We start from the raw sequence: 27,192 nt of genomic DNA on the forward strand, positions 1-27,192 counted from the left end.
TGCGGATAAGGTAGCGAACCCAGATAAAGCCGAAAGAAACCGATTGCCTGGAATTTCACACCCAGAGCAAGCCTTTCTTTACATGTGCGCTGATTTCCTTCCAGACTTTTCTCCGCGTATGCAAACGCTTTTTAATCTAAAAAATGAATCATACCCCACGGAGCATCCGCAACCTGACGGGTTGTTTCCCACGCACGACTGGCTGGTGGATCTCTGTGGTGTCAACGAACACTCCCTCCCAGCATCGCAGCAGCTGTGCACGCCCTGGGTGTGGCCGGAGGGTGATCGCGGCCACCTGAGCCCCTGCACGTGGATTGATTAGGAGCAAATTGAGTTTTCCAGAGTTTTCTGCCTTTGTTTTTGCTCTCTGGGAGGAAGATTGGAACTTCGAGCCTCCGTTGCTCTGGTGGGAAGGGGGTTTTTTGATAAATCCACATTCGGGGACACGCATCGTGGCGCCGGGGACCGAACAGGTGATCTCCGTAAAGCGCTCGGCCCAAGACCCAGCCCATGGCCGGCCCCTGGTGACCGTCAGCCTTTGTTACCTCTCAGGGGCCCACGGGGCGCCCAGACCTGCATGCACCACTGGCTGTGGGCCGGGGCTGCTCTCACCCCCGTTTGCTATTCGGGAGGCCATGGCTGGTGCTGGGAGCCAGGGGCACAGCGATGACACAGCCACATCCCCTGATGTCCCCTGATGCCCACAGACATCCACTGCTCTAGGGCTGTCCACAGATTGTCTCATTTACCCCCTTGTTTTGCAGATGGGGAAACTGAGGCTCAAGGAGATTAAACAACACTTTCAACATTGCCCATCTGGTAAGTGGCCGAGCCCTATGGGGCCCAGGCCTGGCTGCCACTCGGGGAGGTTTTCGGGGGTTGTGTCCTGTGTCAGTGACCCTATGACCTCTGGGCTAGGTGGGAGGAGGTGCCACTCAGCACAGTGTGGCCGTGGCGTGTGTGTGTGTGTGTGTGTGTGTGTGTGTGTGTGTGATACTGTCTGGAGGTCCTGGCCTGCCTGGGCACTGACCGGTGTGTGTGGGGTGAGGGGGGCTGCTGAGGTCCAAAGTGGCAGGTCACTCAGGGCACCTCACAGCCCAGAGGGTGACGCTGCTGTCTGCCAGGCCCGGGCTGGGCTAACTTGGGCTGGTGTGGCCTCTGAATCCACCCCAGCTGAGCCAATTGTCAGCTTAAAAGCAGGGGCTAGACCGGGAGTCTGAGGAGGAGGAAGGGGGCAGGGAAGGGAAGGAGGGAGAGGAGGGGCGGCCTCTGAGGCGTGGGCAGTCGGAGGAGGTGTGCCAAGGCAGCACTCTGCACCGCACGGCTCTCCGCTGCTCGGTGCGCCATTCCCACGCACCCGACACGTGCGCCTTCCTGAAGACAACGGTAAGAGGGAGGGACAATGACCGTTCTATTTTACACATGTGGAAACTGAGGCACAGGGAGATGAGATGTCTGCCCGAGCTCACACAGCTGGAAAATGTTAGGGCTAAACTTCGAACCGGGGTGACCCCGAGTTTGCATCTCCAGCCTCACACTGTCCTGTAGACCCAGGAGGCGCCCACCGGCGTGGCGGGCCAAAGAGAGGGCATGCAGGCTGACTGTGTGCTCAGATGGGCTTGTCACCCTCGGGCCCTGCGAGTGAGTCGTGACCTAGCAGCGGGGGCCCCCACCCCACCTCCTTATCCCCAGACCGGATGCATTTCCCAAGCATGATGTGGGTTTTCTTTCACAGCTGGGGGTTGTCTGCACTCACTTTGTGCCCTGGGTTGAATCCTAGTGGGCTAGTCGCTGGCTGTGTGACCTTGGGCAAGTAGCTTAACCTCTCTGTGTGTCAGTTTTTTCACCATGTGGAATGGGGTAAACAGTTTTTCCTTGGTAGAGCTGGGGGCTCAGGGCTGCATGCTGCAGGTGGGCTTGCAGAGAAGGTCTTCCGGGCTCCTGCAGGAGCTGGGCTGGGGGCTTGCGGTGGGTGTACCCAGTAGGCAGGGGCGATCCCCATGAGGGGAGAAACTCAGCCTTTGCAGAGTGCTGGGTTTGCGCCCCTTCCCCCAACTTTGGGGCGCTGGCAGGGCCCCGTGGAAGGGCAGGGCGGGAACTTCACCTGGGGCCTGTGGACGGGTGGGATGTTGTGCACTACCCAGCACCACCCGGGAACGTCGTGCGCCTGGCCGCTCTCGGGGGAGGAACTGGGTGGGCACCGGACGTCCCGCTCCCAGGCTCTGCCTCTGCGAGCTGCGAGCCCGGCCCGGAGCGCGGCAGCCAGGCGGCGCGCGGCCAGCAGGTGGCGCTCGGCCCAAGGCTGTGAACGCGGTGAGCGCCGCGCGGGCGGCCGGAGGGTGGCGCAGGTAGCGGCGAGGCCTCGGCTCCCGGCACCTGGTGCCAAGGCTGTGCCCACCGAGGCATCCCTGGGCAGTGCCCCGGCCCGGGAGCACCGTCGGTGGGCCTGGACGTCAGCAAGATCTCCCTCAATCCTAACAGTGAGCTCCCACGCGGCAGGCACTGGCCTGATCTCTGCCCCATTGTACAGAAGGGGAAACTGAGGCTCAGAGGTGCTGGGACTTGTCTGCGTCACGCTCAGGGCACACACACGCAGGGCGGCGAAGCCAAGCCCCGTTCATTCTTGTGTCTTGTGATAGGGACGGCAGCAGCGGCACTGCACTGCCGACACTCTGGGCTGGATAATTCCGTGTTGCAGGGGTGGGGGGCTGTCCTGGGCATGGAGGATGTTTAGCAACGTGGGGGGCTGAATGATGCTCCCCCGACGATGTCCACGTCCTGATCCCCAGAACCCCGGAGGATGTTACCTTAAACGGAGCAATGGAGGCTGCAGACGTGGTTAGACAGGGAGGCGAGCCTGGATTATGGGGTGGGCCCAGGGCCATCCCAGGGTCTGTCTAAGAGGGAGGCAGGAGGTGAGAGAGGAAGACAGGGGCTCAGAGCAGTAAGACGGCTGCTGGGGTGGGAGGGCAGCACCAGATTTGCCACGAGGATCTCACAGCCGGGTTCCAGGCGCCACGGCGGTACACACCCGTGCCCCCACCTGCTGGGCGGGCGGGGCTCCTCTGGGGCTCTGCAGCGGGGAGAGGGGCAGCCCGGCCCCAGCCCACCATCTGACACTCCTGCTGTCGGGGCTCTGGGGCCTGTTCCCTGCTGGGCTGCTTCTCCAGGTGGACCCTGGGCTGATGGCAGCAGAGGCCAGAGGACCCTGGGGTGGGAACCGGGCCGTGAACGAGCAAGTGAGACGCACCTGGCTGCCATGTTAAGTCCCAGACGGCTTCTTCAGTAACGTGTTGGAGAGCACTGGCTTAGCAGCCTGGTGGCCTAGGTCGGAATCCTGTCCCTGTCCCTTGGACAATTGTCTAACCTCCCTGAGCCTCAGTTGACCCCTGGGCAGTGGGCTCCCTGAGGATCACCCAGCGTGACGACACCATGCCGTGTATCCACAGCCTGTCTGTCCACGGAACCCGTGTTTCACAGGACCTCTCATAGGCGGAGCGTTTTCATAAAATGCAAAACGCTGGTCCCGCCGGCCCCTCCTCATCCGCCGCAGGGCTGCCGGTGGGTGGGAGGCATTTCCCTTTCATCCGTCAGAGCTCGCAGCCTGGGAGATGGGAGTGTCACATCCCGGGTGATGGGTTGGCCAGCAGGATTGGAAAAACCTGGCTCTCACTCTGGAAGGTTGGGCAGGGGCTTCACTTTCTAGCTGTGTGGCTCTGGGCAAGCCACTTACCCTGCCTTGGCCCCAATTTCCTCATTGACTTAAGAGGAGGATTAAAGGATGCTTAGAAAATGCCCTGGGCGCTGCAGGTCCGCATGAGTCTAAGCTCCCCCAACTTCAGGGGCGGGGCTGGACTGGCTACTGTTGATGATTCTCATGCCCATGGCCAATTGGAGATGGTGAATCCTGGGGTGGTTTAGAAGTTACTTTCGTCCCCTGGGGGAATGTGAGGTCTGGAACCACAGCAGCTGCTTTGTCACCAGCAGGCAGAACTCATTGTGGCTGGACAGTCTCCATGTGGAAGCTGAGAAAGCTTAGTCTGTGGGCAGCCAAGCAGAGATGGAGGGACAACAGGTCTCTCGCCACATTGTTTGAGCCACTGGATGGGCATTACCCAAACTCCACTTGTTTGCAAGAGCCAACAAACACCCTGAAGTGAAAGTATTGCTTTTTCGTTTGGATTGAAAAGTACAACAGATCTGAAATACTCCATCCGCAGTTTTAAACATACAGTCGCCCCTTGGTATCCATGGGGGATTGGTTCAGGACCCACTGCAGACACCAAAATCCCCGTATGCTCAAGTCCCTGATATAAAATGGTGTGGTATTTCCATATAAGCCATGCACATCCTCCCATATACTTTAAATCATCTCTAGATTACTTAAAATACCAATACAAGATAAATGCCATGTAAATAACTGTTACGCCGTATAGGGAATAATAAGGAGAAAAAGTCTATACATGTGCAGTACAGATGCAATCATGCATTTTTGCCCCCAAATACTTTCGATCCTCAGAATGCACAGGTGTGGAGCATTGACTATATTTTTAAAAATCTTCTTGGTTTCATGTTTTCCACTTGAAACTTCATTGCTACACTCACCCAGCCTCCCATGCCGGGCCAGACCTCACAATTGTCCCTTAAATGAAGGGTGTTTTTCTTTCCTTCCCTACAGAAAGTCCTTCTGTGTTTGGATAATTCTGGAAAGAAACACTCATACCCTAGTCCTGAAGTAGATACCTGATTTTTGCTAGAGCAGCATCCCTTTCCCTCTTCTGATAACAGAACCACGCTTTCTCGGGTAGCACACCCCACATGGATGACGTCACCTCCTCCCACCTGGGGGAGCACATCTGATCCCAAGTAACCAATTGGAACACTTCACTTTCCCTGATTGGTTCAAGGATTGGCATGTGACCTAAGCACAGCCAATCAGAATCCTCCTTGGGACATTCTACCAGCAGTATTTGGCTTGGAGTTGCTAAACGGGCAGATCATAAGCCCTGGGTGGCTGGGGCCACATTGGGGAGATTTTTTTCAGAGAGATGGAGAGAAAGAAGCCTGAGGATAAGGGTTGAGCCCCCTGGATCCAGCCATTCATGAACCTAAGTATCCCTTGATTTCCCAGTTGCATGAGCAAATAAATCTCCCTTTTTGTTTAAGCCTGGGTGGGCTGGGTGTCTGTCACTTAAAGCTGAAATGCTCCTAAGTTACTCCCTAGACTCTTCTTCCTGCTCTAAGCCTCCAGTTTTGGCTGTCTGCTAAAGTCCACAAGTGAGGAGTCCTGTCTGGGCTCACCCGGAGAGGAGGGGCACAGCTGGGATGAGAACATAGAATTGCATTTGTGAGCAGGTCGGTGGTTGGGAAAATCATTTCCAACTTTGAGCAAATCCCTCCTCCCCCATCCAACCCTGCGAGCTGCAAGTTCGTTTGCACACACCACCACAGGAGGGGGCGTGTGGGAGGGCGGGCTGGTGAGAGCCAGGGCTGGGGGATGGTGGGACTTAATCATTCTCTGCTTTTAATGGTAGCTAGTTAATTTCCTTCCCAAGGAGACCAGCATTGACCTTCACCTCCAGCCCCCATTAACTGCCAGGGACGCCTTGTCAGCGTATTTATGACAAATTAATTACACAGGGAAAATCTTGCTGGGAAAATGACTGTTCTGGTTTGGGCTGGAGCTGGGAGCTGCCTTTCGATTCCCCACTGACATGGGGCCTGGTTAACCACAGACCTTGGTCAAACTTTGAGGCAAGCAACTGATTTGCAGCTGACACAGGAGGAAGGCAGGCCCAGTGAGCCAAACCCAATCTCAAACCCCTTAGACCTGGTGACTCAAAAGAATATCCTATGGGAAAATGATTTGGGGACCCCAGATCAGCATGGTGGTCAAGATAACTTTGCTCCCGGTAGTGCTGGGCAATCCCGGCCCCTGGGACAAGGCTCCCCATGACGAATCCAATGACTGTACCGTGTTGCATGGGCCTGTCCAGCTCTCCCTGTGGGCGGTGCTTGTACAGCGCTGGGCGTCCAGTCCCAACTCCCAACCTGTGCTCTGGCCCCCGCTTCCCTCTCCAGCCACCGCCCCCACCTCTTTTCTTTGCACTGGGCCCTCCAGTGACACGGACACTGCTGTGGTTCTCTGAGCGACTCATCTTGTCCTGATCTTCACGCCTCTGCCCTGGCTGTGCCCCTACCTAGAGCACCATTCCCACCCCACCCGACCTCCCTCTCCCTGGTCTTGGGGGACGAGCTGCGCTGGGGAATGCAAACGCCAGGGCGCTGGCTTCAGTGCTGAGGGGACTTAGCTCTTCCAACGGACGCGTGCACGGATAGGTCCCGCGTCAGCAGTGACTGAAGCCGGGGTTCCAACACTGTCTTAGGACTCCCCTCTAAGGGACAAGGTGTCAGTTCTGTGTGCTGGTCTAGGTGACCAGTGTGTCAATGCCTCCGCCCTCGAGATCCTCCCAGTCGCGCTGGGAGAGGGGATATGAATTTGCGTGACGACCTTTATTACTCAGGCCCAGCGATGAGCCAGCCCCTCTCCACCAAGGTGGACGTTAGCCCCAGGGCACAGGGTCCATGGAGAGACTCGGCGAGGGTGAGAAAGGCGCATCTGAGGAGTAGGGGTGGCATTGGGAGGGCCAGCGACACAGTGCCTGTGTGTGTGCACGTGTGCACATGTGTGTGCGTGTGTGCACGTGCGCAGGGAGCAGGCAGTCCTTGTTCCACGATCGCCACCACCTTCCTCCATCCTTCTCCATTTTCCTCCCATCATCCCTACCCGAGTGTGCCTTGGTCTCCCCCTCGCCCCCTCCTGGAAATATCTTGGAGCCCACACCCCTTCTGGGGGACTCAGCCCAGGCGACATGGCCGGTCTGGAGCAAGTGCTCCCTGCTGATTGGCCAGGAGAGGTCACCTGACCCGTGGGCCGGCCAGTGACTTCCACCAGGGCCTGGAGGTGGGGGAGGAATTTGCTCTTGGGAAGTGCAGCTAAGAAATCCCTAGAGAGAACAGGCTGAGGAGAGAAGATTCTAGAAAGGTCAGGTGGTAAAGAGGTCAGGTGGCCCTGATGGGCCTTGGGGAAGTCAGGTCTTGAGGGAGGAGAGGAGAGCGGGCAGAGTCTTCGTCGGCCGAGGCTGCTGTAACGAGATGCCTCACACCTGGTGCCTTACAAACAGCAGGACTGTCTTGCTCACAGTTTTGGAGGCTGCGAAGGCCAAGATCAAGGTGCCAGCAGAGTCGATGCTTGGCGACAGCTTGGTCCCAGCTTCAAAGAAGGCGCCTTGCTGCTGTGTCCTCACAGGGTGGCAGGGCAAAGGGGCTAGCCAGCTCCCCGGAGCCCTTTCGTAAGGGCACTAACCCCATTCAGGAGGGCTCTGCCTGCCTGACTTCATCACCTCCTAAATCGCCTCCGACTCTTAATGTCATCGCACCAGGGATAAGTTTCAGTGTGAAATTTGCAGGTACACAAACATTCAAACCACAGCAGGGGCCACAGAGGAAGGCAATTCGGCAGGGACCCGGGCCCAGGAAGGAGAGAAAGGCGGCTCCTACCTGGCCCCCCCCCCCAACCCAACAAAGGGTCCCCAAAACCCCCCCCCGGCCGGCCGGGCCCGGGCAACAAAAAGCCCGGCCCGAACCCAACCCCAAAAAAGCCCAAGCCCGAAAACCAACCCCGCCGGCAAAAGGTAAAAAACCAACACGCCAAAAAAGTGGCCAAAAACAAAAAACAACAAGCCAAAGGCGCCCGGGCCTCGCCTCGGCCTGACCGAGTCCGGACCGAGGCTGTCTGCTGTAAACCCCATCTTCTCACTGGCTCCCCCAGCCTGGGGTTCCTTGCACCCCACAACTGTGTTCCGCAGTTTCAGGATCTCTGTTTCCAAGGGTCACAGCTTCCAGCCGTGGGGTGAGCATTGAGGTGATGCCAGGGGCAGCCTGACCCGCGTCTCGAGGGAAACCGCTTCTGGATTGTGAGGCTTCGGGAGCAGGGTCTGCGGGAAGAGATGGCGTAGGGTCAGCTCCATGGGCACGTGGCCTGGGCCTTCCCAGGGGGACCTGCCCTCCGAAGGACCCGAGCCCAGTTTAATGCTTTGCTGTTGTCTTAAAATTCTGGCTGAGTCTTGAGCGGGGAGCCCTGGGTCTCTGGCCAGTCCTGTGCAGGTTCCACCGCCGTGACATGGAGGAGCCCCCGACCCAGGGCTCCCCAGTGCCCCCAGGACCCAAAAGATGGCCCAGCTCTGTCTAGCGCTGTCTCCAATAGCCAACTCCCCACACACGACACAACACGACGAACACAACACGGCACCACACCCCCAGCCACGCCTCTCAGGATAAGGTCCTGCCGGACACCCGGGGAGGGAGCTGCGGGCACTCCTCACGCTATTGCACCCCGCCCCTCGCGTCTCCCTCTGCTGCCCTTCGCAGACACCGCGTGTTTCACAAATCGAAGGTTCGCGGCGGCCCTGCCTCGAGCAAGTTGTCAGCACCATTTCTCCAAGAGCACGTGCTCCTTTCATGTCTCTGTGTCACATTTTGGCAATTGTCACAATATATCCGTTTTGGTGACCTGTGATCAGTGATCTTTGATCTCACTATTGTCATCGTTTTGCGGTGCCATGAGCCATGCCCGTAGAAGGCAGCAAACTTAGCCAGCAACTGTTGTGTGTGTCCTGACTGCTCCAGCGACAGCCGCTCCCCCATCTGCCTCCCTCTCCTCGGGCCTCCCCATTCCCTGAGATGCAGAATCATCCAAATTAGGCCAGTTAATAACCCCGCAATGGCCTCTACATGTTCGAGTGAAAGGAAGAGTCGCACAGCTCTTACTTTAAATCAAAAGCTAGAAACGATTACACTTGGTGAGGGACGCATGTCGAAAGCCGAGACAGGCCGAAAGCCAGGCCTCCGGCACCAAACGGTTAGCTAAGCTGTGAATGCACAGGAAAAATTCTTGAAGGAAATTAAAAGTGCTACTCAGTGAACACAAGAATGATAGGAAAGCAAAACAGCCTCTTGCCGATGTGGAGAAAGTTGGAGTGGTCTGGGTAGACGATCAAACCAGCCACATCACTCCCTTAAGCCAAAGCCTAATCCAGAGCAAGGCCCGGACTCTCTTCAATTCTGTGAAGGCTGAGAGAGGTGAGGAAGCTGCAGAAGAAAAGTGTGAAGCCAGAAGAGGTTGGTTCGTGAGGTTTAAGGAAAGAAACCGTCTCCATAACCTGAAAGTGCAAGGTGACGCAGCAAGTGCTGATGTAAAAGCTGCAGCGCGTTTTCCAGAAGATCTAGTGACATAATTGATGAAAGTGGCCACACCAATCAACAGTTTTCCATGTAAGCACAACAGCCTTCTGTTGGGAGAAGATGCCATCTAGAACTTTCATAGTGAGAGAGGAGAAGTCAGTGCCTGGCTTCAAAGCTTTAAAGGACGGGTGATTCTCTTATTAGGTGCTAATGCAGCTGGTGGCTTTAAGTTAACGCCAAAGTTCATTTACCATTCTGAAAATCCCAGGGCCCTTAAGAATTATGCTAAATCTACTCTGCCTGTGCTCTATAAATGGAATAGCAAGGCCTGGATGACAGCACGTCTTTTTACAGCATGCTTTATTGAATATTTTGAGACCACTATTGAGACCTGCTGCCCAGAAGAAAAGATTCCTTTCAAAAGATTACTGCTCATTGACAATGCACCTAGTTACCCAAGAGCTTTGACGGAGATGTACAAGGAGATAAATGCCGTTTTCGTGCCTGCTAACTCAACAGCCATTCTGCAGCCATGGATCAAAGAGTAATTTCAACTTTCAAGTGTTATTATTTCAGAAATACATTTCATAAGGCCTTAGCTGCTATAGCTGCCATAGGTAGTGATTTCTCTGATGGAACTGGGCAAAGTAAATTGAATACCTTCTGGAAAGGATTCACCATTCTAGATGCCATTAAGAACATAGAACATTTGTGATTCACGGGAGGAAATATCAACATTACAGGAGTTTGGAAGAAGTTGGTTCTAACCCTCATGGATGACTTCAAGGGGTTCAAGACTTCAGTGGAGGAAGTCTCTGCAGGTGTGGTGGAAACAGCAAGAGAACTAGAGTTAGAAGCGGAGCCTGAAGATGCGACTATATTGTTGCAACCTCATAATAAAACTTGAACAGATTAGAAGTTGCTTCTTATGGACGAGCAGAGAAGGTAGCGTTTTGAGATCAAATCCACTCTTGGTGAAAAGGCTGTGAACGTTGTTGAAAGGACAACAAAGCATTTAGAATATCACATCGACTTACTCAATAAAGCCCCTGCGGAGTTTGAGAACACTGACTCCAATTTCGAAAGAAGTTTACTGTGGGTAAAATGCTATCAAGCATCATCACATGCTACAGAGAAATCTGTGTGTTTGTGAAAGGAAGAGCCAACTGATGTGGCAAACTCCATTGTTGTCTTATTTTAAGAAATTGTCACAGCCACCCCAACTTTTAGCAACCACTGCTCTGCTCAGTCAGCAGCCGTCGGCATCCAGGCAAGACCCTTCAGTAGCCAAAAGATATGACTCTGTGAAGGCTCAGATGATTAACATTTTTTAACAATAAAGTATTTTTAAATTAAGGTATGTACTTTTTTTTTTAGACATAATGCTATTGCACCCTTAATAGACTATAGACTATGTAAAAGCTGCAGCAAGTTTTCCAGAAGATCTAGTGACATAATTGATGAAAGTGGCCACACCAACCAACAGTTTTCCATGTAGACACAACAGCCTTCTGTTGGGAGAAGATGCCATCTAGAACTTTCATAGCTAGAGAGGAGAAGTCAGTGCCTGGCTTCAAAGCTTTAAAGGATGGGCTGCTCTCTTAGTAGGTCTTCCCCTGAGTCTGAGCTGGACTCAGACGGCCCTGACACGGGCGACATTTCCCAGCCCCCTCGTGGCCAGGTGCAGGCCTTGGGCGCGGCACCGCAGCGGTGTATGTGCTTGGTCAAAGGCAACGCTGACCTTCCGAGTCCGCTCTTCCCCATCCTTGCTGGTGCCTAGTCCAACCCCACAGACAGGCACAGAGCGCTAGGACAGCTGAGCACCGAGGTAGAAGGAACCCTGTCCTGGGTGACTTCGAGGGGCAGCCCAGACTGCTCCCCGTGCGCAGACGGGGGAGCCACTGTGTTTGCCGTCCCGCTGCCGCAGCCGGTTAGCCTGTTCCCTGAGGTAGAGCCCGGCCCTGTGGCATCCCAGCACCTCTCTCAGGGCCTAAAATAATGATGATGATGATAATGATCCTTCCGCTGCCTGAATGCACTCGGGGCTGGCGCAGTGCCGCGCACTTTGCCTGCGTGTTTTATGCAATCCCAGCGACAACTGGAGGAGGTGCTGCAGGCTGTTCTCACCAGGCCCGTTTTACAGATAAAGAAGCAGACTCGAGAGTTAAATGACTTAAGTCCCTCCGCTAGCAGGACGTGAGCCCCAGTGCGCTAACTCCAGAGCCCCTGCTCTTTGCCACGGCCCCGTATCAACACCTGACTCCGGGAAACAGGCGGCGAGGGAGTGGCTGTGAATGAATGCATGAACGAATGGCGAGGGGAGAGAGAACACACAGGCCCGCCGTGCCCAGGCTCACCTGCGTCCTCCTCCGGCTGCCCATCTCCAGCCCCTGCGACTCCCCCTGGCGCTGGGCGGACAGTCATTCTGTTGCTGTTGCCGACGGCGGCGTCCTCGAGGAAGCACGACCTGATGTGGACTCTCTGGGCCGCGTCCCCCTCGGGGTGAGAGCCTGGTGTGGGCATTCGCACTTCAAATGAAGCTCCCGGGCCGTCGGCGGTGGCAGAGACTGTGGGTCACAGAGAGACAGGTGTGGCAGTGGGATGATGGCCCTGAGCCCTGCCTGGCCTTCAGGTCCCCCATGGCCGGTTCGTCCCCACACCTCCCTCCCCGGCCCGCACCTACTCAGCTGGCAGCCTTGGCCTGGCCACCGCACTGCCACCCCACTGCCACCCCACTGCCACGCCGTTCACCCGCCTGGGGTGCCGTCGGTCTCTGCAGGCAGGGTCTGCCCCCGGAGTCCAGCCCAGCTGACCCGGCCATCAGTGTCCCTCGGTCACTCCCTTCTCTACGCGCCGGAACACGGCCTCCACCCCTGGTGAAACCCTCACGGGCCCAGCCCTGCCGTGGGCTCCTTCCTCTCCCACCCACACTTCCTGCGGGACACGTCCATGCTCGGTTTCACCTCCCCCGCCCAGCTCCTCCTGCCCCTCCCTCCCAGGAGCCGTCCCCATCCCGCACGAGCCCTTGCTGCTGAACCCACAGGGGCCTCCCCACGCTCACTGGCCTCCCCCCTCTCTGGAGACTCTTCTCGGAGGGCCCCTGCCTCCTCCTTCCCCTCCAGCCTCTCTGCCCACCTCCCTCCGCCCACCTCTGGGTTCCCAGTGCAGGGAAGGCCTCCGCCAACGCCTTTGGTCACTGTGCGGCCACAGCACTTGGTAGAGCACCTGTTCTCCTTAAGCACCTTTCCAGTCTCGAGCCATCGCCTCTCTCCTGCGTCAGAGGGCCAGCCTCTGCTTCCCGGGGGAGGCCTGCCCACTTTACAGATGAGGAAACTGAGGTTTCCTGGGGTGGGGATCCACAGTGCTAGCTGCAAAAGCCACACCTGTTCTAGTCTGTGGTCCAGCCTCCCGGTGGAAGGAAAGGAATTTCCCATCATGCCCCTCTCCCCTCAGACTCTGCACCAGTTCCTCCCAGCAAGGAGCAGAATGCAGCAGGGTGGGGGTCTGGCCACTGGGTCCCAGTTACCTGGGGGGCTGCCTGAGGGGATGTGGCCGGAGCCTTCGGCTGGGGTGCTGTGGACACTCAGCTCATTGTCGTGTCCCAGCTGCACCCGTCTGAGCACGGATCGCTCCATGTGGATGTCCTGGGGCCCCCAGACACTGGGAGCTGAGGAGTCACCTGGCGCCGTTGGAGGGAGGTATCGGGGAGCCGTGGAACCTGGCAGGGGAACACAGCACGACCTTGCTGGGGGTGACTCTAGGCTTCCTTCTCCACCCTCTGACCCCCACCCCCATCCTTCACCAATACACGCACGCGCACACATGCACACGCACACACACGCACACACACACACAAAGTCCTGCCTGGACAGAGGGGACAGGCCTCTGGATCCCTCCTAGACACCGTCAGACCGGGAGACAATCATTTCAGGCCCTGAAGGGGGAGCAGGAGGACCCAGCAAACACCTCGTCTTGGGGTCCCCAGTTTGTCACGACTGTGCTGGTGCCAGGGTGTTGCCAGGACACTTGCAGACCCAAACAATGAGCACATGGCTCTGATTCCCAGTCATTCTCGGTCCTTCTGACCTCAGCGAGAGAAAGTCCCCTTTGGGGCTAAGACATTTTAATGCTTTCCAACACCAAGGCTCAGAGCCTCCTACAGTGTTTTATTTTCCCAGCATTTATTTTTATGGTGATCTTCATAGTTTTCAACTTAAGGTAATGCTATAAAAATTTAAAAAAAATAAATTTGAGTAGGAAAAAAGGTGAACCATTTAATAGCATTAATTAAATAATTAGACATGGGAGTGGCCCAAACTGGGAAGGGGAGGCTGAGAGGATTAAAGTTGGGGAAACGATGGTCTGGATTCTAGAGCGAAGTTCTTTATTTCGCAGTTGGGGAAACTGAGGCCCCGAGTGGGGAAAGGCTCTCCCAATGTTATGGAAGTGACCCAACATTTGGGCTGATGCTGTCACTCATGGGTGACATGGCGAGACTGATAGGTGGCCTGTCCCCTTTTGCCAGAGGGACTGGCATGGGGGGAGTGCCCAGTGTGCAGCACTGTATTTCATCAGAACTAGGGGGCCACTGATGGTAAGACGCACCCCAATTTCCAACCTGTTGACTTGTGGACGAAAGTAATGCATCTCAGAACAAATGAAATACTGCAATAACCGCCTTGTGACAGTCTGCTGAGGGAGAGTGAATTGAGTTATTTCTCATGGAAAAATATCAGAACCCGTTGAAAATGAGGCCAAAGGATCGGAGTGAAGGGGAAGCAGGAGAGGTTTGATCCAGGCTCCCTCATTCTCAGGAAGGCCATGAAGGAGGATCTGGGGGGTTGGAAGGTGGTCCTTTCTCCTTGGAGGTGGACTCCCCCAGTCCCCTCCCTCACCCAGGTGGAGTGGGTGCCCCCTCAGGGTCCCTTTTCCTGAGTGTCTCTGACAACTTACCGCTTTCCCCAGGGGTTATCGCTCTCATCATGACGTTCCCATGTCCGATCTGAGTGCTGTGGGAGTTCTCAATGGAAATTTTGCTGTTCGTTCCGTGCTGGTGGATCGTGATGACTGGATTTTGCTGGTTCATAACCGCAGTGCACTGATTTCTCCCTCCAGAATCTACTGCAATGGGCCGATCTCTTCTTCCAGAATCTTCTGCAAATTAATATTCCATTCTATCCCTTTGCACCTCTCTGGGGGTCAGGGGTTCCAGATACCAGTCGGCAGCACCAAGTTCTCCCGGGGAGCTTGTTAAAACACACATCCAAGGTGCTCTCCCGGGGGTCCGGAGGCAGTGGGTCCAAGGTGGGACCCAAGACCCGGCCTGTTTAACAGACACACCACAGGTATCCCGGATGGAGCCTTGCTTGGAAACGGCCACGGCAAGTAACCTGCCTGTGTGTCCTCCTCCGCCCCGTGGCCAGGCCACCATGAGTGCTTGCTGGGGGCCTGCAGGGGCCCCACACCACTCTCCCCGTCTTCTGTCCCTCCCCCTGGGGGGCAGCCACAGCCCTGACCAAGGGGCACAGGCGCCCCTTCTCCCTTGAGCAATGGCCTGATGAGCTGTCGGGGGCTCACAAGACATTTGTAAGGATTTGGATTTGTCACCAGTCTTTAAAATCTGGCTGCTGTCACGTTATTACTTCCTCACAGCGGCCGTACGATGCCGAGACCCCCGGCACCGTGAGGGGAGGGTCTGTCCCATGTGGGCCGAGACGGGCCCCTGCCCGGACTCCCCCGGCGTGGACCCTGTCCTCCTTAAAAAAATCTTTTAAATGACATTTTGTGACCATGTTAGCACACAGACAAATATAATCCAGGCTGGATTTGTTTCGAGATATTCACCATATTTATAATATCCGCTTCTTCTTCTGATTTTAAAAGAAATAAAAATTAAAGCATTTTTGTGGCCCCCTAAGAGTGCCATGGGCTCGGGGCCTGTGCCTGCTGCCCTCACGGATGAGCTGTCCCTGGGGCTCCACCCGTCGGGGTCTGAGCCCAGCCTGGCCTTCTCTTCTGCCCACTGCCAAACCCCAAGTTAGGCAAAGTGCTCGCACTCGGACTGAGCCCCTGCACGCCGGGGCCGAGGAAACGCGGAGCAGGCGCCCCCTCCCGGACCCTCGCCTTCTGCCGTCCCTGGTTAATCCCGCCACGCCCCTCCCTCCCGGAACCCCCTCCAGTGAACGGTCAGCAGGACCGCCCCACCGCAAGCTTCTGGTAGGTTCTCACGAGGTGGAGCAGGCTTAGCGGAGCGCCCAGCAAGGACCGAGAGTGCGGTGCGAATGGTTTCTCCGCAGCCCGGCCGCGCTGCCCCTGCCCAGGTGCAGGCAGCAGGGAAGGGCCTACCTGGCCGATAGATTGCCCACGCTTTCAGCCTCTCGTCAAAGTCCAGAAGGTGCTTGCCCTTCATCTTGTACAGGTCTGGGTTGACGTCTTTTGCCGTCCTCAGGCCCAGGGCCTGGGCGATGACCAGGGCATTGTGGGGCCCCTTGTCTTCCAGGAACCTGTAGATCTCCTCCTCTGGAGGGCAGGATGGTCAGGTGGTTAAGGAGGACCCAGAGCTTGAATCTGCCCCGCCACGGACAGCCGACAAGCTCTGTGACCTTGGACAGCTCCCCAGCCCCTCCAGGCTCAGTTTCCTCCTCTCAAAAATGGGCGTAATGATAATGGGGGTAACAGCGGCGCTCTGCAGAGGTGGTTCTGAGGACCAGGGAGGTGCACGCATGCTCTGCACGTGCCTGGCACGCAGCAGGTGCCCCGCGAGGGTCAACTATTGAGCGGAGAAATCATTTCTCAGCCATTTAGATTCCTCCACTGCGAGGACGGAGTCTTGCCTCTGAACACTGTGCGGGAGCCCCTGGGTAGGTGGGACGGGGCCCCTGACCACTCGTACTGTCCTGTACCCTCGAGGAGGGCTGTGGGTTGCGGGGAAGGGCTCCCAGGCGCTAGGAGCCAAACGGAATGAGGATGCTTACGTCGGTCACTGAGCTGAGGGCCAGGCTTCTTTGGAATTCCAGCTGCGTCTTCTGGGGGCCTCTCGGCTGGAGAAAGAAAGGCGGGTCAGAGGGTGGGGGAACAGGAGATGGCCCCCGGCCTCTGCCGGGCAGAGGTGGGCCTCGGGGCAGACTCCAGAGTTAAACACGGGCTCTAATCCCACCCTGCTCCGTCCAGCTGTGGGGCTTCCTGCTAATTAACTTCTTTGGAGCTCAATTGTCTTTTCTGTAGAAAGAGGGGAAGACAGTACCCACCTGCCTCCCGGGCTTGTGTGAGGGTCAGGTGAGCCCTGGGGCTCAGCACCCAGCCCCCCTTAAGTACTGGGTAAGTGTCAGCTCTTTTCCTCCGTGGGCTCTAAAGCTAGAAGAGGGGCCTAGTGGGACACCAAGTGCGTTCCATTGTTATCATCATCATCATTTTCTGTTATTAATGTTTGCTGAGCACCTACTACGTGCCGTGTGCGCTGGGCTGAGCCCTGTGCAGCTAATCCTCTCAGCAAGCCCTGCAAAGTAGCCATATCGTCATCCCCATTAGCCAGAGAAAGAAACCAAGCTCCAGTGAGGAGACATCCTGCGTCCCCAAGTGGCAGAGCCCGTATTTGAACCCAAGCTCAAGTCTGGGCTTGTCCATGGCCAGGATGGCTCCCACTGGCTCAGACCTACCCTGGGATGGCAGGTCACTGTGGCTGGGCAGGGCCAGCTGCGCAAGGGCCGCGTCGCCAGGCCCACCCTCGTCCAGGCGCCACATGGCAGGGCCTGCGAGGGAGACTTTCGACTCGTTCTTCATTCGGTAGAGGACTTGGTTGAGCTCCTTCTTGGGCACTTGGCATTTCTTCGCCAGCTGGGCGGTCTTCACAGGGGCCCCGGCTTCCCTTAGCTCCTGCAGGATCTTCTGTTCAAGGCGGCCTGACAGAGGGAGAGGGGCAGAGAGAGGAACTGAGCCCCCCTGGGGCCCCCAAGGTTGAGCCTGGGCTGGAGGCTCTGGAAGGCAGGGGAGGTGGGCAAAGACCTCAGCAGACACCCACCCACAACAGCAGAGAGGGGGCACCTGGGCAGGTCAGAGGTGACCTTGGCTGGACAGCCTGGCGGCCAGAGGAGGTGCTGGGGCCTGGCGTGCCTCCCAGTGTGGGTATGGGCGGGAGGTGGGAGTACAGGGGGAAGGGCAGAGCAGGACGGATGAAGAGAGGCCCGGGAAAGTGAGGCCAGGTCCTGCCTGGGACGCCTGCCCTGTGTCCTCCCGTCCCCCTCCCCCTTCCCTCCTCCCTGGGGAATCCGCCCACACGGCTGTAGCCCAGTGGGGTCGCTGCTCATCCAAGCTAGGACCTGACAGACATCCAGAAACAAGTCTTTCCCCCGATGCCCAATCCTGGAGTCCTGGAAAAGCTGTTCCTGGATCTCTCTCATACTCTGCACTGCCCTCTTCACCCCCACCCCTTCCGCTCACCATCTCTTGGATGGCAGCGACCAGCCCCCAGCTGGCCCCAGCTCCAGCTGGGTTCCCTCCAGGGAGCCGTGAGCTCAGCAGCAGATGTGGCTCTGTGACCACCCAGCCTCATCTCCACCCTCCCCAGCTTCCTTAAGTGCCAGCCCGTCTGTGCTCCCTTCAGCCCCGCTCACCCCAGGGCCTTTGCACATGCTGTTCTCTCTGTCAGAAACATTCTTCCCCCCACCCCACCTGTCCAATGTTTACTCAACCTCCAGGTCTCACTCAGATGCCATCTCCTTTGGGAAGCTGTTCTCTAGGTCCCAGAGTGGGTGGGATGCTGCTAGTGTGGAGGTCCCCTGCAGAATGTCCCCAAGGATCCCCTGCTGTGCTTGCCTCATTCAGTCATAACTTCAGTGCCTAGCACAGTGCCAGGCACACAGTAGGTGCTCAGGAAATGGTAGTTGAATGAATGAGTGATTGGCTGAATGAATGAATGAATGAATGAGTAGGTTTGTCCTCTACTGGGACAGATGTCTGCCCAGTTGATCAGGGGCAGGGCACAAGTAGCCCTTCCTTGGCCAGTTGGCATGTGCATCTGTTTCCTGGTCTGAGTTTCAGAAACCCTTAGTAGGACCCCATAAAATTCAAGGAGGAACGCTCCAAATGGCCACTGAGCTTCCTGGGGAAGCTCTCAAAAATCAAAACCATCACCTCGCATAATTAAAAAAGAAAATCGAAACCAGCTTCTCTGCCAGGAGGTGAGGAGGGGCAGACACAGGGTAGAGGCAGCAGCTGGGAGCCAGCGTCTGGGGAGACGGCCGTGGGTGGTGGCCCAGCCTGTCACCAGGAAGTCTCTGATGCCAAGAACCCCGAGGGGGCTGCCTAGCAGGGCCCTTTCCGGGAAATCCTGGGTCATCTTCCAGGAAAGTGACCCAATCCTCTGCCTTCTGGGTTTTCCTTCCTGATCAGAGGGTTCTCTGGGCGCGTCCTTTCGTGGGGGAGGGGATGGCCGGTTTGCCGATTCTGTGGCACTTGCCGGGCGCAGGGGACGAGCAGTTAGGAGACCTGGGAGCGCCGGCCCCTTCACCCGCCTAATCCCACCCAGCTGCCTTACACCTGGTTTCTCCTCATTCCAAGAGTTTTGATTCTGGAACAGCCTGCCCCACAGGGAGCCCCGCCGCACCCCAAAGGAGAGGGGAGTCAGAGAAGTGAGTGGAGGGCTAGCCTGAGGGGCGGGCTGCCCTGGCCCCCGAGCCCCCGGCAACTGTGTCTGAGAATGGAAGTCATGAAACAAAGCAGGTGTGGCTGACAAGTGAGTCACAGAGGAAAATCAGCCAGGGAAGAAGGCGGGAAACGCCAGTCACAGCTGGTCACTGAGGCCCCCTGACCAGTGCCGTGTGCCCACTCCATGGAGGAAGTGTCACAGGAACCTGGCCACCAGCCAGGGCTTCTGGGCCACCCGCCCACGTCACCCCCATAGGTGCACTCGCCTGTCCTCCTTTCCATTCTCTAAGGGTGGTCTCCTGGGTCTGAGCCCCGGCTCTGCCGAGCACTAGCTATGTGACCTCTCTGTGTCTCAGTTTCCCCATCTGCGAAGTGGGGATAACAGTAGCTGCTTAAAGATTATGGTGAAGGTTAAAAACAGACAAAACAGAAAACCAAAAAACCACAAAACCACCCTCTGCTCAGAGCCCACAAGCACTTAGCAGAGCCCTAGAGAACAGCGGCTGCTCAATGCCCGGTCAGCCTTCATGGCGGCTCCTCCAGGACTGAAACATTAATTGAGGAAATAATGCGACAAGGGGGGTGGGGGAATAGGCACATGCAAATGTTATCAAAGCAACTTGCTTCGTTTCTCAAAATGACTACGAGATAATGTTTGGACCCTCGCACAAATGCCAGGCAGCTGTGGTAACCTGAGAGAGTCATTTCATCTCTCAGGGCCTCAGTTATCTCATCTATAAAATGGGAACATCATTGCACCTGCTGCAGGCTATAGTGAAATGCATGAGAAGCATGTTTCCAGGTGCCTAGGGCATGGGTAGTCTTCAAAACAGGATGGCAGCAAGCGCTGTGGCTCAGGACTATAATCCTAGCACTTTGGGAGGCTGAGAAGGGAGGATCGCTTGAGGCCAGGAGCTCAAGACAAGCCTGGGCAACATAGCAAGACCCTGTCTCTATAAAGAATAGAAAAAATTAGCCAGGCATGGTGGCATGCACCTGTAGTCCCAGCTACTCGGAAGGCTGAGGCAGGAGGATCGCTTGAGCCCAAGAGTTTGAGGTTGCTGTGAGCTATGATGAGGCCACTGCATTCCCGCCTGGGCAACAGAGTGAGACTGTGTCTTAAAACAAAAATAAAAAACCCGGGATGGCTATGCCATCTCTCTCCTGCTCCTTATAGTTGCTATTCCTTAGGGGACTGCTGCTGTCATCGTTGCTGTTATCTGGGCCAAGGAAAGAAGCCAGAGAGAGCAGCAGAAACACTACCCTGGGGAACTAGCCTGTTCCCTGGAAGGAAGAGGGACCATACCTTCTTTGCCCGGGGCAGCAGGAGCCTGGGTCATGCTGGCAGCAGCTGCAAGGAGCCTGGCAGACTTGGGGGCAGCGCGGGCTCCCGCACTGTCTTTAGAGAGGGGCCGGGTCGAGGCCGAGTGTCCTTACGTGGCCCAGCAGGCGCTGCTGGAAGCTCTGAACCCACAGGCCAGCGGATGCCGGCTTCGACCCGGCAGGTGTCAGCTGCTTCCACCCCGGAAACCAACGCCTCGTCAGCCCGACCACATCAGCCTTCTGGAGAAAAGGAAAACGAAACTTCTGTGTGAGGGTTTCGACAGAAACAAAATTGAAAGGAGAGTTGATGAGCAAGATGCCAAAGGAGGGGAACAGAGAGTCCTCTGAGGAAGTCTCGGGGCAGGGGCTTCCCTCACCCTCCCGGCTCCCGGCGCGGCCCACGCAGACCACGCCCCGAAGGCCCACACGTTCAGGCGGGTGGGCGCCCTGCTGGTGTTTCCGGGTGTATCAAAATAGTTCTGTTCAGTGAGCACCTACTCTCTGCTTTCCGAGCTGTGTGCTCCTCCAGTTCAGCGCAGGGTAGGGCTGCGGCTGTCCTCTTTCCTCGAGGGGAAACTGAGGCTAGAATGGCAAGGTTGCTTGTCCAGGGCCACACACAGAGTCAGTGGCAGAGCCAGTCCTGTTTCCCAACCGTGTTTCCTGATCTGTAACATCTGGAAGGCATGGGTGAGTCACCCTCAGCCACAGACCACATCGATTTCCAGCCTCACCGTAGAGCTTGCTTCGTAATTTCAGAGCCATAGATTAGAAGGCTGCTTCCTGCACGGACTTTGCAAAAACGCCCGAGGTGGGCAGCTGAGAACCGCTGCTGCTTTGTGGTTAGAAGTGTGAGCCAGGGGCCGGGATGCTTGAGTTCAAACCCAGCCCCCACCACTTACCAGCTGCGTGACCTTGGGCAAGTCACTTAACCTCTCGGTGCCTCAGTTTCCTCATGTGTAAAATGGGGTCAATCAAAGTATCTGGTTGTCGTCAGGACTAAAGTGCTGAGTCCAGCTGAGTCATCTGGCCAGAGCCTCCAGGGCCCCCAACCCCAAGCACAATGGAGCAGCCCTACATGCTTCTGGCGAAAGGAGCCATCCTTCTCCTAAATTCTCACACGGGCCAGTGACCCCCAACAGTTCAGAGCCACTGTTCTCTTCTTGATTACAGAGGGGAAACTGAGGCCCACAGAGCTGAATGGCTTTGTACCAGGCCATGGCCAAGGGGGTCGAGAACTCAGCCAGGAAGTCCTTGAACTTGGGGTCCAGAGCTCATGAGCTGTGTCCCAGGGGCAGAGGGCTGGGAGGGTTTGCAGATGTCCACGCTCCTCGGGGACCCCTTTGCCCCAGCACTTCTGCGTAGGTGGGGCTTAGGCACAGCAATGGCACCTCGAGCTTTGTCCCGAAGTTCTCTTTGCGGAGCAAGCTCTGGTTTCACGTTAGGGTTTTGGCCACGCCCAGACCCAGTGAGTCCGATCTCTGGGTGGCACTGGGAGGTCGGGATGTGTCGGGGTCCCAGATGATTCCTTAAGCTTCCACGTGCAGAGCCAGTAGTGGGGACAAGTCATAAAAACAGCAAACCTCATGAGGATGCCCTTATTCTAAAAGCAAAGAAGTGTTTATCTCCATGTGAAATAACAATATTACCCTGTAAGTGCAGGTCGCCGGGGGAATCAGGGAGATGACAGGGGTGCCCACCAGGAGGAGCTCCCCGAAAGCTGAGCCCCGCGCGCGGCTGGGGTGCCATGCTGGGGCTGGCCCTGGGACCTCGGGGGACTCCCGCGCCCACCCACGGGTGGGCTGCAGACAGGGAGGGCTCAGGGCTCCAAGACACGCCCAGCCCACCCGCGCCAACCCGTCCTCCTTCATCATCTTTCTTTTTTTTTTTTTTTCCACTCTTTCTGTCCTTGCATTGTTCCTTTTCTCATCTTCCCTGGAGGGAGGCAGATCCCAGCTGGTTCTCCAGCTGAACCTCCCGGTCAGCTCTCCGTCCTCATCCAGCCTGGCCTCTCAGTGTTGTCCTGCACACGGCCAGCCGCCCCCCGCCGGGGACCCCTTCTCCATCTAACTCCGCCCCTGCCCCAGCTCCTCCCCTTCCTCCCTGGTCTCAGCTGTGGGTCCCTGGCTGGCCCCCCCACGTGCTGCCAGCCTCTTAGTGTGGAGGCCCCAGGCCCAGGCCTTGCCCCAGTCCCTGGTGGTCTCGCAGGTCAGACTGAGGGACTTAGGCTTTGCTTCTAGAAAGACACTCGTGTTGCAGTGGTGAGGCCAGTGCCCCTGCACAGTGTTTGGATGACCCCTTCCAGTCCCCGTCCCCACATCCTGAAGACACAAGAAGCCCCCTGCACTGCCTCTAGTTGTTCCTAGGAGTCTGCAGTAGGAGCAACCGTGCCAGGGAAGCGCCCCGGGGAGGTTCCCTGGACAAGGGCTCTGTCTTGTCCTCTTCAAGCTGCGACCTGTTCATCCTCAGCTTTGTGTCTCTACCTCTCTGAGCCTCAGTTTCTTTATAAAACAGAGATAATAAATATGGAAAAGCATTTCTATCTGACACTTAGTACATGCTCACAGAATTTGCCTAGGTTAGAAAATGTGATGTGATGTGTCTCCACAATATAACTTTAGGTACTAGGAAAAAAACAAAAGGAACAAGAGAGAAAGAGAAAGAAAAAACAATTGAATATGGGCGGGCTCCCCTTCCGTTGCATTCGGTGGCGCATGTGGACGCGAAGCCAGGAATCCGCTGTGAGCATCTCGCCACAGCACGCAGGATTCTCGCTTTTAAAGATTTGCATTATCTTTATTCCTCCTCTTAGTTTAACAGATTTCTAAGCTACTTTTGACTGTAAGGATTGTCTTTAAGCCCAAATATCAGTGGCTTAAACAATACAGGCGTGCCATTCTTTCTCCTGTAGTAGTCTGGTAGGCAGTCCAGGTTTGGTGTGGCGACCCAGGCTCCTTCTACCTTGCTGCTCTGCCATCTGTGGCCTCTGTTCCTGGTTGGCTCATGTTTAGGATGGCCACTTGAGCTCCAGCCATCACATCTGCATTCCTTCCAGCAGGAAGTAGGGAAAGGAGGAAAGGCAGATATCCCCGCTTTAAGAATACATCTTGCGAGATGCACATGCGTTCTACCAACGTCCCATTGGTCAGAGCTTGGGCTCGTGGCCCTGCCTGCAAAGGAGGCTTGGAAAGGTGGTCTGTGTTATAGGACGTCATGTGCCCAGCTAAAATTGGGGCTCTCTTACTTCAAAATGGGGGACAGCAGATATTGGCAGAGATCTAGCTACCCCTGCCATTTTGAGGCTCTCTTCTCCCCCCAAGGAAGGAGCAAGGATCCCTCCTGAGCAAGGACCCCGCGGGCGCGCCCAGCCAGCAGAGCCAGTTTATTCAGCAGTGACCGTGCTGCGCCCCACGAGGCTGAGCTCAAAGGCAGTGTCTGCCTTCTCCGAGCCTCCGGCCAGCGCGGAAGGAGAGAGGGGAGAGAAGCGAGGCTTCGCCCGCCCGCCTGGGAAGGGGCTCAGAGCCGCAAGACTGCCAAGATGGCGCCCCTGCCTGCTCGGGCCCAGATCTCCTTTTGCCTTGGAAAGCACGCTCCTCTTGCATGGCTCGTGTTTTTCTGGAAACTATTAGAACTCTCCGCCCAAACCAGATGATAATTACATGTTACTGATCTCAAGTCTTTAAATTTTTCTCTCTCCCTTTTAAAAGAGAGATATTTTTACTGCACATTGTGTTGGCAAAACCCGAGTCTCCTTTCTAGCAGGCAGCCTGGATTTTATTTTCAGATTTCCTCTGTGAATTCGCCCCGGAGGGAGGAGGTGGAAAGCCACCCAGTGTGGATGATGATGCGTCTTTAGTCAGGGGCGCAGGTCAGAGAACCAGAGGTGGCTGGAGAGGGGCACGGGGACTGCCCGTGGTCACGCGAGTCATCGTTGGGGCCGAGGAATGGAGACAGGGCCAAGCTGGTGTGTCCCAGGCAGCGGGTTCTCCATCTCGGCCCCCAAAGGGGTCTTTCCTGCCCCGTTCTCTGCCCTTCAAGGCAGAGCTGGTGATGGGGCCTCCATTGTTCATACGTGTCTGCCGGAGTTAAACGGACCTGGGGTTCCGGTCCTGGCATCGCCCTTTTCAGCTCTGGGCTTGTGCAAATCACTGCTCTTTCTGAGCTTCGGTTTCTCTCTTTGACGAAGGGGGTCGTTGCAAAGGTTACATGAGGTCATGCCTCGAAGGGTCTCACAGAGCACTGAGCACGTGGCACGTGCTCCATGGACGGGAGCGAGGCGTAGTGCCATGATGGGGTCCTCCGCTGCCCTCTCTGCGGTAACAGTGCAGCCCTGTCTTTTCATCGGGCCATTTACCAAATAGTTTCGGGGCCTCTTTTTATCAGGCCACATGCCGGGCGCTGCGGGACGTGGGAGGTGGGTGTTCTCAGTTCTGGAGGCTGGGAGGTCCAAGAGCGTGGCGCCGGCATCTGGCGTGCTGTGCCGTCCTGCGGTGGAAGGGAGAGGAGGAAGACACGAGGGCAGGCGGGCACGCGAGACAGGGGGAGAAAGTGGGCCAAACTCCCGAAATAACCAGCTCGCTCCCGTGATGACGGCGTTCATCCGTGTGTGACCTAACCGCCCCTTAAAGGCCTCGTCTCTTAATACTGTCACGGTGGTAATTATCAATACATTTCGACATGGGTTTTGGAGGGGACGTCCAAACGATAGCGGTCGCCCCTGCTGGCTCCTGACTGCACCTCCCACCCTGGCTGCAGGAGAGGTCACACTGCCCAGGCCCGGGATGGATGGGGTGGCTCAGGCCAAGTCTCGGGGTGCCCACCACTGCCAGCAGCAGGGCATATGAGGTCAGGGAAGTGGGCAGGAGCCAGGGCATCAAGGGCCGAGGGAGAAACTTGAGATTTACCCAGGAGATAAAGAGGGTGCACGGGAAGATTTGCATCCGAGGCAAGTTGGGGATCTGGAGGGTGGCTCGGGCTGCTGGGAGAGCAGTTGGCAGGAGGTGGGCAAGGAGAGGGAAGCGCCGCTTGGGGGTCGTGGTGTCCGGGGCAGAGGACGTGGCGGGCACAGGCTGCTTTCACACCCTTCCTCCCCCACTCTCCAGTTCTTTTCAGAAAGCCCTTCCCCAGACGCCAACAACTGTATTAAAAATGGATTCGCATCTAACTTTGACTTTTATAATCAAAAGATTTTTTTTTTTATAAATTGCTTCCAAAATTATTTGCCTATAAGAAATTCATTTAATTATAATTGGCCGCGATTTCCCCACCAAGTGTTATTTTTGGGAATTCTTGCAAAATGAGAAGATTTCACCTATAAATTCTTTTCAACTATAATGAAGTGTAATGAAACTTTTATGATGACTAAATGGAACAATTAATGAACTTGCCATAATGTTAGGTTTACTAGGTGTTTAATTAAACATTTACTGATTTTGATTTTGCAGTGGGGTCTTTTTTCCTTTGTACTTTGGAGCTCAAATATTTTCAGAGGTTCCTGAAGTATCCCCAGGCCTGAGGTTCTAGGACCTTCATGCCTAGCAGGTGGGATGGGCAATGGAGAGTCACACAGCAAAGGGACAGGGCCTCTGGCCTTCCGGAAATGCGGACTAGGGAGAATGGGGCTGAGGTATGCATTGCCAAGCGTGGGATGGAAGATGGGGCTAGAGGAGGTGCTTTCACATGCTAGTGTGTAACTTCTTCTAATTTAAAATGGGTACCCTGTTTTGAAATTCAACCCAAAGATGTTCCCCAAAAGACTGGGTGGCGTGTGCCTGGAATCCCAGCTACTCAGAATGCTGAGGCAGGAGGATCAATTGAGTCCAGTAGTTTGAGTCCAGCCTGGGCAACACAGTGAGACCCCATCTCAAAAAATGGTTTGGTAACTGAACAGCAATTTATATTTATTTAGAGCTTACTGTGTACCTGGTTTCCAGTGCTTTACATTATTTCATTGAATTCTTACTTCCATCCTACACGGTAGGCAACTAATATTAAATGTACATTTTGCAGTTGAGAAAACCGAGGCACAGAGAGATTACTAAGTGAACTGCTCAGCGTCACAGAGCTAGTGAGTGACAAAGTCTAGCAGACGCGAGGACCCAGGCTCTTTGCGATGCTGAATGTTGCTGGGAACAAATCTGTTGTCATGATTCTGCAAGGATAAGGAGCAACGCTCTCTGCGCCAGGCTGCAGTGCTGCCCACCGTGGCTCAGGGTCCTGCCAGCAAAAGTAAGCTGCTGTCGGTTGTCTTCTCGGGTTCTTTGGCCGACTGTGCCCACAAGAGCAGAACGTCGTGCTGAGCACTCAAGGCACAGAGAGCTGACAAGTTAGAAGAAGGGTCCTGTATTTAGATGTTTTTTCCTCATTAACAATAGTTTACACTGATTCCATGTTGAAATAATCTTTGGATATGTTGGGTTAAATAAAGATATCATTAGGGTTTCTAAGCGTAAAGGGGAGATGACTGCAAGCCCCTGCTGATCGAGATGCACCTGCAGCCTCCCTGTGCCGTGCCCTCCCCTGCCCTCTCTCCCCGAGGGGCGCTCGGGCTTTCTCAGTTTGCCCAGCACCACTTTCCGGTTTGTCACCTGAGGGCGGGCGCTCCCAGGAGCACACCCCAAGGCAGAGAGTTGAGTGCAAGTAGGGTATTTGGGAAGTGGTCCCAGGAAATGCTGGGGGCGGGTGGCGCTAGTGAGGAGGGGAGCCCAGGAAGAAGGGAGACCAGCCAAGGGCGTGTTATCAGCCAGTGACCCATGGGCAGCTGGAGCCCAATCTCGCTGGAGAAGGCAGGAGACAGCGCAGAGCACGCGCCTCCCTGTGACCCACCCGAGGGGCGAGGGAGCTGGGTCTTTATCCACCCACTCCCAGCGTCACTGAGTGAGGCCGCTCCTGGAGGATGTTCATTCCTCAGCACCTCTGGCCCACTAGGTGGTGGACAGAGAAGGTTCCGGAAGCCAGAGGAAACCTTGGGCAGGAAGACACAGGTGC

At 56.0% G+C, this 27,192-nt stretch overlaps 1 protein-coding gene across 1 annotated transcript; it reads right to left on the bottom strand.

Moving 5' to 3' along the window:
• Nucleotides 1-7,795: 7,795 nt before the first annotated feature.
• On the bottom strand, nt 7,796-20,333 carry ZBP1 (Z-DNA binding protein 1). Its single transcript, XM_012656484.1, has 8 exons — nt 20,192-20,333; nt 16,899-17,141; nt 16,218-16,283; nt 15,589-15,762; nt 14,197-14,397; nt 12,770-12,961; nt 11,601-11,810; nt 7,796-7,997 (listed from the first exon to the last, which is right to left on the bottom strand). The coding sequence occupies exons 1-8, from the start codon at nt 20,223-20,225 to the stop codon at nt 7,816-7,818; spliced, it is 1,302 nt and encodes a 433-aa protein (XP_012511938.1). The 5' UTR covers nt 20,226-20,333; the 3' UTR covers nt 7,796-7,815.
• Nucleotides 20,334-27,192: the final 6,859 nt, after the last annotated feature.

Source organism: Propithecus coquereli, unplaced genomic scaffold (genome assembly GCF_000956105.1).
Source record: "Propithecus coquereli isolate 6110/MARCELLA unplaced genomic scaffold, Pcoq_1.0 Scaffold503, whole genome shotgun sequence".
In the NCBI taxonomy this organism is placed as follows: Eukaryota; Metazoa; Chordata; class Mammalia; order Primates; family Indriidae; genus Propithecus; species Propithecus coquereli.

Bases quoted from the DNA above. Each gene is read 5' to 3' on its own strand.
- ZBP1 (XM_012656484.1), bottom strand. From the start codon at position 20,225: ATGACCCAGGCTCCTGCTGCCCCGGGCAAAGAAG. The intron at 17,142-20,191 runs GTATGGTCCCTC...TCCCTCTGTCAG, and splicing joins TGCTGCCCCGGGCAAAGAAG to GCCGCCTTGAACAGAAGATC. The intron at 14,398-15,588 runs GTAGGCCCTTCC...ATTAATTTGCAG, and splicing joins GTGGGCAATCTATCGGCCAG to AAGATTCTGGAAGAAGAGAT.